The sequence below is a fragment of the Saccoglossus kowalevskii genome, chromosome 5 (genome assembly GCF_978046115.1).
Source record: "Saccoglossus kowalevskii chromosome 5, keSacKowa6.1, whole genome shotgun sequence".
In the NCBI taxonomy this organism is placed as follows: domain Eukaryota; kingdom Metazoa; phylum Hemichordata; class Enteropneusta; family Harrimaniidae; genus Saccoglossus; species Saccoglossus kowalevskii.
The window spans coordinates 32,487,246-32,503,944 of record NC_140645.1 but is presented as its reverse complement, the minus strand read 5'-3'; the positions used below and the strand labels follow the sequence as shown (position 1 = coordinate 32,503,944).

The following is a 16,699-nucleotide window of genomic DNA, read 5'->3' as shown; positions in this document are numbered from 1 at the left end:
ATAGTGTACTAGATCCCATAGTGTTTGTAGCTGTACATATTGCCTCTGATGTCACTATAATGTGAACACATTGTATACTCACATGGTTTGTAGACTATTTGTGTATATAGTGTACTAGATCCCATAGTGTTTGTAGCTTTACATATTGCCTCTGATCTCTCCATGATGTGAACACATTGTATACTCACATGGTTTGTAGACTATGTGTGTATTTAGTGTACTAGATCCCATAGTGTTTGTAGCTGTACATATTGCCTCTGATGTCTCTATGATGTGAACACATTGTATACTTACATGGTTTGTAGACTATTTTGGTATATTGTGTACTAGATCCCATAGTGTGTGTAGCTGTACATATTGCCTCTGATGTCTCTATGATGTGAACACATTGTATACTTACATGGTTTGTAGACTATTTGTGAATATAGTGTACTAGATCCCATAGTGTTTGTAGCTGTACATATTGCCTCTGATGTCACTATAATGTGAACACATTGTATACTCACATGGTTTGTAGACTATTTGTGTATATAGTGTACTAGATCCCATAGTGTTTGTAGCTTTACATATTGCCTCTGATGTCTCTATGATGTGAACACATTGTATACTCACATGGTTTGTAGACTATGTGTGTATTTAGTGTACTAGATCCCATAGTGTTTGTAGCTGTACATATTGCCTCTGATGTCTCTATGATGTGAACACATTGTATACTTACATGGTTTGTAGACTATTTTGGTATATTGTGTACTAGATCCCATAGTGTGTGTAGCTGTACATATTGCCTATGATGTCTCTATGATGTGAACACATTGTATACTTACATGGTTTGTAGGCTATTTAGATATATGGTGTACTAGATCCCATAGTGTTTGTAGCTGTACATATTGCCTCTGATGTCACTATAGTGTGAACACATTGTATAATCACATGGTTTGTAGACTATTTGAGTATATAGTGTACTAGATCCCATAGTGTCTGTAGCTGTACATATTGCCTCTGTTGTCACTATAATGTGAACACATTGTATACTCACATGGTTTGTAGACTATTTGTGTATATAGTGTACTAGATCCCATAGTGTTTGTAGCTGTACATATTGCCTCTGATGTCACTATAATGTGAACACATTGTATACTCACATGGTTTGTAGACTATTTGTGTATATAGTGTACTAGATCCCATAGTGTTTGTAGCTGTACATATTGCCTCTGATGTCACTATAATGTGAACACATTGTATACTCACATGGTTTGTAAACTATTTGTGTATATTGTGTACTAGATCCCATAGTGTTTGTAGCTGTACATATTGCCTCTGTTGTCACTATAATGTGAACACATTGTATACTCACATGGTTTGTAAACTATTTGTGTATATAGTGTACTAAATCCCATAGTGTTTGTAGCTGTACATATTGCCTCTGATGTCACTATAATGTGAACACATTGTATACTCACATGGTTTGTATACTATTTGTGTATATAGTGTACTAGATCCCATAGTGTTTGTAGCTGTACATATTGCCTCTGATGTCACTATAATGTGAACACAGTGTATACTCACATGGTTTGTATACTATTTGTGTATATAGTGTACTAGATCCCATAGTGTTTGTAGCTGTACGTATTGCCTCCGATGTCACTATAATGTGAACACATTGCATACAGACATGGTTTGTAAATTATTTGTGTATATAGTGTACTAGATCCCATAGTGTTTGTAGATGTACATATTGCCTCTGATGTCACTATAATGTGAACACATTGTATACTCACATGGTTTGTAAACTATTTGTGTATATAGTGTACTAGATCCCATAGTGTGTGTAGCTGTACATATTGCCTCTGATGTCACTATAATGTGAACACATTGTATACTCATATGGTTTGTAGACTATTTGTGTATATAGTGTACTAGATCCCATAGTGTTTGTAGCTTTACATATTGCCTCTGATGTCTCTATCATGTGAACACTTTGTATACTCACATGGTTTGTAGACTATGTGTGTATTTAGTGTACTAGATCCCATAGTGTTTGTAGCTGTACATATTGCCTCTGATGTCTCTATGATGTGAACACATTGTATACTTACATGGTTTGTAGACTATTTTGGTATATTGTGTACTAGATCCCATAGTCTGTGTAGCTGTACATATTGCCTCTGATGTCTCTATGATGTGAACACATTGTATACTTACATGGTTTGTAGACTATTTAGATATATGGTGTACTAGATCCCATAGTGTTTGTAGCTGTACATATTGCCTCTGATGTCACTATAGTGTGAACACATTGTATACTCACATGGTTTGTAAACAATTTGTGTATATAGTGTACTAGATCCCATAGTGTTTGTAGCTGTACATATTGCCTCTGATGTCACTATAATGTGAACACATTGTATACTCACATGGTTTGTAGACTATTTGAGTATATAGTGTACTAGATCCCATAGTGTTTGTAGCTGTACATATTGCCTCTGATGTCACTATAATGTGAACACATTGTATACTCACATGGTTTGTAGACTATTTGTGTATATAGTGTACTAGATCCCATAGTGTTTGTAGCTGTACATATTGCCTCTGATGTCACTATAATGTGAACACATTGTATACTCACATGGTTTGTAGACTATTTGTGTATATAGTGTACTAGATCCCATAGTGTTTGTAGCTGTACATATTGCCTCTGATGTCACTATAATGTGAACACATTGTATACTCACATGGTTTGTAAACTATTTGTGTATATTGTGTACTAGATCCCATAGTGTTTGTAGCTGTACATATTGCCTCTGTTGTCACTATAATGTGAACACATTGTATACTCACATGGTTTGTAAACTATTTGTGTATATAGTGTACAAGATCCCATAGTGTTTGTAGCTGTACATATTGCCTCTGATGTAACTGTAATGTGAACACATTGTATACTCACATGGTTTGTAGACTATTTGTGTATATAGTGTACTAGATCCCATAGTGTTTGTAGCTGTACATATTGCCTCTGATGTCACTATGATGTGAACATATTGTATACTTACATGGTTTGTAGACTATTTGGATATATGGTGTACTAGATCCCATAGTGTTTGTAGCTGTACGTATTGCCTCTGATGTCACTATCATGTGAACATATTGTATACTTACATGGTTTGTGGACTATTTGGATATATGGTTCACTAGATCCCATAGTGTTTGTAGCTGTACATGTAATCTCTTCTTGAGCATCATATCCAGTATCGTTAAGTTCCCATGTGTTCACATTTGTAGTACCAGTCTGTCCATTCTCAGCTTCCCATTCATAATGATCTGACTCTGGATTGGCTGTATCTACACATGCCACATTTATCACACCATCACTCCAGGAAATAACCTCAATTTCTGAGATTATTGGAATAACTGAGGAACATCATGAACAAACCATTAGAAAACACTTGATGATCATCACAGAATTACAATTTTTTTCTATTTTCATACTATGCTCCTAATTCACAAGAACATTGAATAAATCTCCTAACGCACTAATTTGGTGCCCGTTAAAATATATGTTCTATACAATTTCTATCAGTGTAAGGCATATTTAAAAAAAATCTCTTGAGAGGACTCTCTGTGATAGCGTTAACTGTGGGTTCGTCTACAAACAAACAGAATAAATAGTTTGTGGTAACACTAAATAATCAATTATCGGGAGTGTCACACGGTCTGAATGAAACATGAATCTAAATTTAATACATGCATAAGTAGGAAATGCCGTTCAACTGGTCATTCACATATAGAATGGTATACGCATTTTGTCACTGATAGTGAGCTTATTTAACGTTTATATAACAGCAGGACCTTGTGAACGGCCTTCCGTTCAAAAATTTACATCACAGAATCGAATAAAAATCTGATGTATTGTACTGCGTGAATTTATTTTTTTATTTCATTTTTACTATCTGTTTTTATTATTTCGTAATTGTGTTTACTATTATTACGTACGTGATATTTTGTATTACTCTCGCTATATACATGTTTACCTACACATACATAACAATGTTTCAACAGGCCCACCCCCTTTCTGGTTTAGTCAATCAATCGTAGACCCATACTATAGCGCACCTGGTGACGTCACTGGTTAGAAACAGGTCACAGACAACTCAAATATAATGACGGATTCTACCGATATTAACGATCGAGAGCCACACAATTTGTCTTGTTAAATGAAGCGATCATAATTTGTAATCATATTGCCTCCTAAAGTGTTTCAGTTTAAATGATTATTTTGCAAGGTTACTCCCTCAGTGACGATCAAATATGACACCATAGATTTATACACACTGATCAGCTATAAATCACACCTTTCCAATGAACACATTGTATACTCACATGGTTTGTAAACTATTTGTGTATATAGTGTACTAGATTGTATAGTATTTGTAGCTGTACATATTGCCTTTAATGTCACTATAATGTGAACACATTGTATACTTACATGGTTTGTAGACTATTTGTGTATATAGTGTACTAGATCCCATAGTGTTTGTAGCTGTACATATTGCCTCTGATGTCACTATGATGTGAACACATTGTATACTCACATGGTTTGTAAACTATTTGTATATAGTGTATTAGATGCCATAGTGTTTGTAGCTGTACATATTGCCTCTGATGTCACTATAATGTGAACACATTGTATACTCAAATGGTTTGTAAACTATTTGTGTATATAGTGTACTAGATCCCATAGTGTTTGTAGCTGTACATATTGTCTCTAATGTCACTATAATGTGAACACATTGTATACTCAAATGGTTTGTAAACTATTTGTGTATATAGTGTACTACATCCCATAGTGTTTGTAGCTGTACATATTGCCTCTGATGTCACTATAATGTGAACACATTGTATACTCACATGGTTTGTAAACTATTTGTGTATATAGTGTACTAGATCCCATAGTATTTGCAGCTGTACATATTGCCTTTAATGTCACTATAATGTGAACACATTGTATACTCACATGGTTTGTATACTATTTGTGTATATAGTGTACTAGATCCGATAGTGTTTGTAGCTGTACATATTGCCTCTGATGTCACTATAATGTGAACACAGTGTATACTCACATGGTTTGTATACTATTTGTGTATATAGTGTACTAGATCCCATAGTGTTTGTAGCTGTACGTATTGCCTCCGATGTCACTATAATGTGAACACATTGCATACAGACATGGTTTGTAAATTATTTGTGTATATAGTGTACTAGATCCCATAGTGTTTGTAGATGTACATATTGCCTCTGATGTCACTATAATGTGAACACATTGTATACTCACATGGTTTGTAAACTATTTGTGTATATAGTGTACTAGATCCCATAGTGTGTGTAGCTGTACATATTGCCTCTGATGTCACTATAATGTGAACACATTGTATACTCATATGGTTTGTAGACTATTTGTGTATATAGTGTACTAGATCCCATAGTGTTTGTAGCTTTACATATTGCCTCTGATGTCTCTATCATGTGAACACTTTGTATACTCACATGGTTTGTAGACTATGTGTGTATTTAGTGTACTAGATCCCATAGTGTTTGTAGCTGTACATATTGCCTCTGATGTCTCTATGATGTGAACACATTGTATACTTACATGGTTTGTAGACTATTTTGGTATATTGTGTACTAGATCCCATAGTCTGTGTAGCTGTACATATTGCCTCTGATGTCTCTATGATGTGAACACATTGTATACTTACATGGTTTGTAGACTATTTAGATATATGGTGTACTAGATCCCATAGTGTTTGTAGCTGTACATATTGCCTCTGATGTCACTATAGTGTGAACACATTGTATACTCACATGGTTTGTAAACAATTTGTGTATATAGTGTACTAGATCCCATAGTGTTTGTAGCTGTACATATTGCCTCTGATGTCACTATAATGTGAACACATTGTATACTCACATGGTTTGTAGACTATTTGAGTATATAGTGTACTAGATCCCATAGTGTTTGTAGCTGTACATATTGCCTCTGATGTCACTATAATGTGAACACATTGTATACTCACATGGTTTGTAGACTATTTGTGTATATAGTGTACTAGATCCCATAGTGTTTGTAGCTGTACATATTGCCTCTGATGTCACTATAATGTGAACACATTGTATACTCACATGGTTTGTAGACTATTTGTGTATATAGTGTACTAGATCCCATAGTGTTTGTAGCTGTACATATTGCCTCTGATGTCACTATAATGTGAACACATTGTATACTCACATGGTTTGTAAACTATTTGTGTATATTGTGTACTAGATCCCATAGTGTTTGTAGCTGTACATATTGCCTCTGTTGTCACTATAATGTGAACACATTGTATACTCACATGGTTTGTAAACTATTTGTGTATATAGTGTACAAGATCCCATAGTGTTTGTAGCTGTACATATTGCCTCTGATGTAACTGTAATGTGAACACATTGTATACTCACATGGTTTGTAGACTATTTGTGTATATAGTGTACTAGATCCCATAGTGTTTGTAGCTGTACATATTGCCTCTGATGTCACTATGATGTGAACATATTGTATACTTACATGGTTTGTAGACTATTTGGATATATGGTGTACTAGATCCCATAGTGTTTGTAGCTGTACGTATTGCCTCTGATGTCACTATCATGTGAACATATTGTATACTTACATGGTTTGTGGACTATTTGGATATATGGTTCACTAGATCCCATAGTGTTTGTAGCTGTACATGTAATCTCTTCTTGAGCATCATATCCAGTATCGTTAAGTTCCCATGTGTTCACATTTGTAGTACCAGTCTGTCCATTCTCAGCTTCCCATTCATAATGATCTGACTCTGGATTGGCTGTATCTACACATGCCACATTTATCACACCATCACTCCAGGAAATAACCTCAATTTCTGAGATTATTGGAATAACTGAGGAACATCATGAACAAACCATTAGAAAACACTTGATGATCATCACAGAATTACAATTTTTTTCTATTTTCATACTATGCTCCTAATTCACAAGAACATTGAATAAATCTCCTAACGCACTAATTTGGTGCCCGTTAAAATATATGTTCTATACAATTTCTATCAGTGTAAGGCATATTTAAAAAAAATCTCTTGAGAGGACTCTCTGTGATAGCGTTAACTGTGGGTTCGTCTACAAACAAACAGAATAAATAGTTTGTGGTAACACTAAATAATCAATTATCGGGAGTGTCACACGGTCTGAATGAAACATGAATCTAAATTTAATACATGCATAAGTAGGAAATGCCGTTCAACTGGTCATTCACATATAGAATGGTATACGCATTTTGTCACTGATAGTGAGCTTATTTAACGTTTATATAACAGCAGGACCTTGTGAACGGCCTTCCGTTCAAAAATTTACATCACAGAATCGAATAAAAATCTGATGTATTGTACTGCGTGAATTTATTTTTTTATTTCATTTTTACTATCTGTTTTTATTATTTCGTAATTGTGTTTACTATTATTACGTACGTGATATTTTGTATTACTCTCGCTATATACATGTTTACCTACACATACATAACAATGTTTCAACAGGCCCACCCCCTTTCTGGTTTAGTCAATCAATCGTAGACCCATACTATAGCGCACCTGGTGACGTCACTGGTTAGAAACAGGTCACAGACAACTCAAATATAATGACGGATTCTACCGATATTAACGATCGAGAGCCACACAATTTGTCTTGTTAAATGAAGCGATCATAATTTGTAATCATATTGCCTCCTAAAGTGTTTCAGTTTAAATGATTATTTTGCAAGGTTACTCCCTCAGTGACGATCAAATATGACACCATAGATTTATACACACTGATCAGCTATAAATCACACCTTTCCAATGAACACATTGTATACTCACATGGTTTGTAAACTATTTGTGTATATAGTGTACTAGATTGTATAGTATTTGTAGCTGTACATATTGCCTTTAATGTCACTATAATGTGAACACATTGTATACTTACATGGTTTGTAGACTATTTGTGTATATAGTGTACTAGATCCCATAGTGTTTGTAGCTGTACATATTGCCTCTGATGTCACTATGATGTGAACACATTGTATACTCACATGGTTTGTAAACTATTTGTATATAGTGTATTAGATGCCATAGTGTTTGTAGCTGTACATATTGCCTCTGATGTCACTATAATGTGAACACATTGTATACTCAAATGGTTTGTAAACTATTTGTGTATATAGTGTACTAGATCCCATAGTGTTTGTAGCTGTACATATTGTCTCTAATGTCACTATAATGTGAACACATTGTATACTCAAATGGTTTGTAAACTATTTGTGTATATAGTGTACTACATCCCATAGTGTTTGTAGCTGTACATATTGCCTCTGATGTCACTATAATGTGAACACATTGTATACTCACATGGTTTGTAAACTATTTGTGTATATAGTGTACTAGATCCCATAGTATTTGCAGCTGTACATATTGCCTTTAATGTCACTATAATGTGAACACATTGTATACTTACATGGTTTGTATACTATTTGTGTATATAGTGTACTAGATCCGATAGTGTTTGTAGCTGTACATATTGCCTCTGATGTCACTATAATGTGAACACATTGTATACTCACATGGTTTGTAGACTATTTGTGTATATAGTGTACTAGATCCCATAGTGTTTGTAGCTGTACATATTGCCTCTGATGTCACTATAATGTGAACACATTGTATACTCACATGGTTTGTAGACTATTTGTGTATATAGTGTACTAGATCCGATAGTGTTTGTAGCTGTACATATTGCCTCTGATGTCACTATAATGTGAACACATTGTATACTCACATGGTTTGTACACAATTTGTGTATATAGTGTAGTAGATCCCATAGTGTTTGTAGCTGTACATATTGCCTCTGATGTCACTATAATGTGAACACATTGTATACTCACATGGTTTGTAGACTATTTGTGTATATAGTGTACTAGATCCCATAGTGTTTGTAGCTGTACATATTGCCTCTGATGTCACTATAATGTGAACACATTGTATACTCACATGGTTTGTAAACTTTTTGTGTATATAGTGTACTAGATCCCATAGTGTTTGTAGCTGTACATATTGCCTCTGATGTCACTATAATGTGAACACATTGTATACTCACATGGTTTGTAGACTATTTGTGTATATAGTGTACTAGATCCCATAGTGTTTGTAGCTGTACATATTGCCTCTGATGTCACTATAATGTGAACACATTGTATACTCACATGGTTTGTAAACTTTTTGTGTATATAGTGTACTAGATCCCATAGTGTTTGTAGCTGTACATATTGCCTCTGATGTCACTATAATGTGAACACATTGTATACTCACATGGTTTGTAGACTATTTGTGTATATAGTGTACTAGATCCCATAGTGTTTGTAGCTTTACATATTGCCTCTGATCTCTCCATGATGTGAACACATTGTATACTCACATGGTTTGTAGACTATGTGTGTATTTAGTGTACTAGATCCCATAGTGTTTGTAGATGTACATATTGCCTCTGATGTCACTATAATGTGAACACATTGTATACTCACATGGTTTGTAAACTATTTGTGTATATAGTGTACTAGATCCCATAGTGTGTGTAGCTGTACATATTGCCTCTGATGTCACTATAATGTGAACACATTGTATACTCATATGGTTTGTAGACTATTTGTGTATATAGTGTACTAGATCCCATAGTGTTTGTAGCTTTACATATTGCCTCTGATGTCTCTATCATGTGAACACTTTGTATACTCACATGGTTTGTAGACTATGTGTGTATTTAGTGTACTAGATCCCATAGTGTTTGTAGCTGTACATATTGCCTCTGATGTCTCTATGATGTGAACACATTGTATACTTACATGGTTTGTAGACTATTTTGGTATATTGTGTACTAGATCCCATAGTCTGTGTAGCTGTACATATTGCCTCTGATGTCTCTATGATGTGAACACATTGTATACTTACATGGTTTGTAGACTATTTAGATATATGGTGTACTAGATCCCATAGTGTTTGTAGCTGTACATATTGCCTCTGATGTCACTATAGTGTGAACACATTGTATACTCACATGGTTTGTAAACAATTTGTGTATATAGTGTACTAGATCCCATAGTGTTTGTAGCTGTACATATTGCCTCTGATGTCACTATAATGTGAACACATTGTATACTCACATGGTTTGTAGACTATTTGAGTATATAGTGTACTAGATCCCATAGTGTTTGTAGCTGTACATATTGCCTCTGATGTCACTATAATGTGAACACATTGTATACTCACATGGTTTGTAGACTATTTGAGTATATAGTGTACTAGATCCCATAGTGTTTGTAGCTGTACATATTGCCTCTGATGTCACTATAATGTGAACACATTGTATACTCACATGGTTTGTAAACTATTTGTGTATATTGTGTACTAGATCCCATAGTGTTTGTAGCTGTACATATTGCCTCTGTTGTCACTATAATGTGAACACATTGTATACTCACATGGTTTGTAAACTATTTGTGTATATAGTGTACAAGATCCCATAGTGTTTGTAGCTGTACATATTGCCTCTGATGTAACTGTAATGTGAACACATTGTATACTCACATGGTTTGTAGACTATTTGTGTATATAGTGTACTAGATCCCATAGTGTTTGTAGCTGTACATATTGCCTCTGATGTCACTATGATGTGAACATATTGTATACTTACATGGTTTGTAGACTATTTGGATATATGGTGTACTAGATCCCATAGTGTTTGTAGCTGTACGTATTGCCTCTGATGTCACTATCATGTGAACATATTGTATACTTACATGGTTTGTGGACTATTTGGATATATGGTTCACTAGATCCCATAGTGTTTGTAGCTGTACATGTAATCTCTTCTTGAGCATCATATCCAGTATCGTTAAGTTCCCATGTGTTCACATTTGTAGTACCAGTCTGTCCATTCTCAGCTTCCCATTCATAATGATCTGACTCTGGATTGGCTGTATCTACACATGCCACATTTATCACACCATCACTCCAGGAAATAACCTCAATTTCTGAGATTATTGGAATAACTGAGGAACATCATGAACAAACCATTAGAAAACACTTGATGATCATCACAGAATTACAATTTTTTTCTATTTTCATACTATGCTCCTAATTCACAAGAACATTGAATAAATCTCCTAACGCACTAATTTGGTGCCCGTTAAAATATATGTTCTATACAATTTCTATCAGTGTAAGGCATATTTAAAAAAAATCTCTTGAGAGGACTCTCTGTGATAGCGTTAACTGTGGGTTCGTCTACAAACAAACAGAATAAATAGTTTGTGGTAACACTAAATAATCAATTATCGGGAGTGTCACACGGTCTGAATGAAACATGAATCTAAATTTAATACATGCATAAGTAGGAAATGCCGTTCAACTGGTCATTCACATATAGAATGGTATACGCATTTTGTCACTGATAGTGAGCTTATTTAACGTTTATATAACAGCAGGACCTTGTGAACGGCCTTCCGTTCAAAAATTTACATCACAGAATCGAATAAAAATCTGATGTATTGTACTGCGTGAATTTATTTTTTTATTTCATTTTTACTATCTGTTTTTATTATTTCGTAATTGTGTTTACTATTATTACGTACGTGATATTTTGTATTACTCTCGCTATATACATGTTTACCTACACATACATAACAATGTTTCAACAGGCCCACCCCCTTTCTGGTTTAGTCAATCAATCGTAGACCCATACTATAGCGCACCTGGTGACGTCACTGGTTAGAAACAGGTCACAGACAACTCAAATATAATGACGGATTCTACCGATATTAACGATCGAGAGCCACACAATTTGTCTTGTTAAATGAAGCGATCATAATTTGTAATCATATTGCCTCCTAAAGTGTTTCAGTTTAAATGATTATTTTGCAAGGTTACTCCCTCAGTGACGATCAAATATGACACCATAGATTTATACACACTGATCAGCTATAAATCACACCTTTCCAATGAACACATTGTATACTCACATGGTTTGTAAACTATTTGTGTATATAGTGTACTAGATTGTATAGTATTTGTAGCTGTACATATTGCCTTTAATGTCACTATAATGTGAACACATTGTATACTTACATGGTTTGTAGACTATTTGTGTATATAGTGTACTAGATCCCATAGTGTTTGTAGCTGTACATATTGCCTCTGATGTCACTATGATGTGAACACATTGTATACTCACATGGTTTGTAAACTATTTGTATATAGTGTATTAGATGCCATAGTGTTTGTAGCTGTACATATTGCCTCTGATGTCACTATAATGTGAACACATTGTATACTCAAATGGTTTGTAAACTATTTGTGTATATAGTGTACTAGATCCCATAGTGTTTGTAGCTGTACATATTGTCTCTAATGTCACTATAATGTGAACACATTGTATACTCAAATGGTTTGTAAACTATTTGTGTATATAGTGTACTACATCCCATAGTGTTTGTAGCTGTACATATTGCCTCTGATGTCACTATAATGTGAACACATTGTATACTCACATGGTTTGTAAACTATTTGTGTATATAGTGTACTAGATCCCATAGTATTTGCAGCTGTACATATTGCCTTTAATGTCACTATAATGTGAACACATTGTATACTCACATGGTTTGTATACTATTTGTGTATATAGTGTACTAGATCCGATAGTGTTTGTAGCTGTACATATTGCCTCTGATGTCACTATAATGTGAACACATTGTATACTCACATGGTTTGTAGACTATTTGTGTATATAGTGTACTAGATCCCATAGTGTTTGTAGCTGTACATATTGCCTCTGATGTCACTATAATGTGAACACATTGTATACTCACATGGTTTGTAGACTATTTGTGTATATAGTGTACTAGATCCGATAGTGTTTGTAGCTGTACATATTGCCTCTGATGTCACTATAATGTGAACACATTGTATACTCACATGGTTTGTACACAATTTGTGTATATAGTGTAGTAGATCCCATAGTGTTTGTAGCTGTACATATTGCCTCTGATGTCACTATAATGTGAACACATTGTATACTCACATGGTTTGTAGACTATTTGTGTATATAGTGTACTAGATCCCATAGTGTTTGTAGCTGTACATATTGCCTCTGATGTCACTATAATGTGAACACATTGTATACTCACATGGTTTGTAGACTATTTGTGTATATAGTGTACTAGATCCCATAGTGTCTGTAGCTGTACATATTGCCTCTGATGTCACTATAATGTGAACACATTGTATACTCACATGGTTTGTAAACTATTTGTGTATATAGTGTACTAGATCCCATAGTGTTTGTAGCTGTACATATTGCCTCTGATGTCACTATAATGTGAACACATTGTATACTCACATGGTTTGTAAACTTTTTGTGTATATAGTGTACTAGATCCCATAGTGTTTGTAGCTGTACATATTGCCTCTGATGTCACTATAATGTGAACACATTGTATACTCACATGGTTTGTAGACTATTTGTGTATATAGTGTACTAGATCCCATAGTGTTTGTAGCTTTACATATTGCCTCTGATCTCTCCATGATGTGAACACATTGTATACTCACATGGTTTGTAGACTATGTGTGTATTTAGTGTACTAGATCCCATAGTGTTTGTAGCTGTACATATTGCCTCTGATGTCTCTATGATGTGAACACATTGTATACTTACATGGTTTGTAGACTATTTTGGTATATTGTGTACTAGATCCCATAGTGTGTGTAGCTGTACATATTGCCTCTGATGTCTCTATGATGTGAACACATTGTATACTTACATGGTTTGTAGACTATTTGTGAATATAGTGTACTAGATCCCATAGTGTTTGTAGCTGTACATATTGCCTCTGATGTCACTATAATGTGAACACATTGTATACTCACATGGTTTGTAGACTATTTGTGTATATAGTGTACTAGATCCCATAGTGTTTGTAGCTTTACATATTGCCTCTGATGTCTCTATGATGTGAACACATTGTATACTCACATGGTTTGTAGACTATGTGTGTATTTAGTGTACTAGATCCCATAGTGTTTGTAGCTGTACATATTGCCTCTGATGTCTCTATGATGTGAACACATTGTATACTTACATGGTTTGTAGACTATTTTGGTATATTGTGTACTAGATCCCATAGTGTGTGTAGCTGTACATATTGCCTATGATGTCTCTATGATGTGAACACATTGTATACTTACATGGTTTGTAGGCTATTTAGATATATGGTGTACTAGATCCCATAGTGTTTGTAGCTGTACATATTGCCTCTGATGTCACTATAGTGTGAACACATTGTATAATCACATGGTTTGTAAACAATTTGTGTATATAGTGTACTAGATCCCACAGTGTTTGTAGCTGTACATATTGCCTCTGATGTCACTATAATGTGAACACATTGTATACTCACATGGTTTGTAGACTATTTGAGTATATAGTGTACTAGATCCCATAGTGTTTGTAGCTGTACATATTGCCTCTGATGTCACTATAATGTGAACACATTGTATACTCACATGGTTTGTAGACTATTTGTGTATATAGTGTACTAGATCCCATAGTGTTTGTAGCTGTACATATTGCCTCTGATGTCACTATAATGTGAACACATTGTATACTCACATGGTTTGTAGACTATTTGTGTATATAGTGTACTAGATCCCATAGTGTTTGTAGCTGTACATATTGCCTCTGATGTCACAATAATGTGAACACATTGTATACTCACATGGTTTGTAAACTATTTGTGTATATTGTGTACTAGATCACATAGTGTTTGTAGCTGTACATATTGCCTCTGTTGTCACTATAATGTGAACACATTGTATACTCACATGGTTTGTAAACTATTTGTGTATATAGTGTACAAGATCCCATAGTGTTTGTAGCTGTACATATTGCCTCTGATGTCACTATAATGTGAACACATTGTATACTCACATGTTTGTAGACTATTTGTGTATATAGTGTACTAGATCCCATAGTGTTTGTAGCTGTACATATTGCCTCTGATGTCACTATAATGTGAACACATTGTATACTCACATGTTTGTAGACTATTTGTGTATATAGTGTACTAGATCCCATAGTGTTTGTAGCTGTACATATTGCCTCTGATGTCACTATGACGTGAACATATTGTATACTTACATGGTTTGTAGACTATTTGGATATATGTTGTACTAGATCCCATAGTGTTTGTAGCTGTACGTATTGCCTCTGATGTCACTATCATGTGAACATATTGTATACTTACATGGTTTGTGGACTATTTGGATATATGTTTCACTAGATCCCATAGTGTTTGTAGCTGTACATGTAATCTCTTCTTGAGCATCATATCCAGTATCGTTAAGTTCCCATGTGTTCACATTTGTAGTACCAGTCTGTCCATTCTCAGCTTTCCATTCATAATGATCTGACTCTGGATTGGCTGTATCTACACATGCCACATTTATCACACCATCACTCCAGGAAATAACCTCAATTTCTGAGATTATTGGAATAACTGAGGAACATCATGAACAAACCATTAGAAAACACTTGATGATCATCACAGAATTACAATTTTTTTTCTATTTTCATACTATGCTCCTAATTCACAAGAACATTGAATAAATCTCCTAACGCACTAATTTGGTGCCCGTTAAAATATATGTTCTATACAATTTCTATCAGTGTAAGACATATTTAAAAAAAATCTCTTGAGAGGACTCTCTGTGATAGCGTTAACTGTGGGTTCGTCTACAAACAAACAGAATAAATAGTTTGTGGTAACACTAAATAATCAATTATCGGGAGTGTCACACGGTCTGAATGAAACATGAATCTAAATTTAATACATGCATAAGTAGGAAATGCCGTTCAACTGGTCATTCACATATAGAATGGTATACGCATTTTTTCACTGATAGTGAGCTTATTTAACGTTTATATAACAGCAGGACCTTGTGAACGGCCTTCCGTTCAAAAATTTACATCACAGAATCTAATAAAAATCTGATGTATTGTACTGCGTGAATTTATTTTTTTATTTCATTTTTACTATCTGTTTTTATTATTTCGTAATTGTGTTTACTATTATTACGTACGTGATATTTTGTATTACTCTCGCTATATACATGTTTACCTACACATACATAACAATGTTTCAACAGGCCCACCCCCTTTCTGGTTTAGTCAATCAATCGTAGACCCATGAGATGAATGAATGTCATGTTATAGTATAATGTCAAGTGATGAATGAATGTCATGTTATATTATAATGCCATGTGATGACTGAATGTCATGTTATAGTATAATGTCATGTGATGAATGAATGTCATGTTTTAGCATAATGCCATGTGATGAATGAATGACATGTTATATTATAATGCCATGTGATGACTGAATGTCATGTTATAGTATAATGTCATGTGATGAATGAATGTCATGTTTTAGCATAATGCCATGTGATGACTGAATGTCATGTTATAGTATAATGCCATGTGATGACTGAATGTCATGTTTTAGCATAATGCCATGTGATGAATGAATGACATGTTATAGTATAATGCCA

The 16,699-nt window shown here is 34.4% G+C and overlaps 1 protein-coding gene across 1 annotated transcript in view; it reads right to left on the bottom strand.

Moving 5' to 3' along the window:
* Nucleotides 1–16,699, bottom strand: part of LOC146746072 (hemicentin-1-like) — a 45,392-nt gene that overhangs the window by 2,550 nt on the left and 26,143 nt on the right. Inside the window, exons 4-7 of the mRNA XM_085498938.1 lie at nt 15,398–15,649; nt 10,955–11,146; nt 6,768–6,959; nt 3,217–3,408 (exon numbers count right to left, since the gene is read on the bottom strand). Coding sequence (XP_085355064.1) covers nt 3,217–3,408; nt 6,768–6,959; nt 10,955–11,146; nt 15,398–15,649 — 828 coding nt within the window. The remainder of the gene's footprint in view (nt 1–3,216; nt 3,409–6,767; nt 6,960–10,954; nt 11,147–15,397; nt 15,650–16,699) is intronic.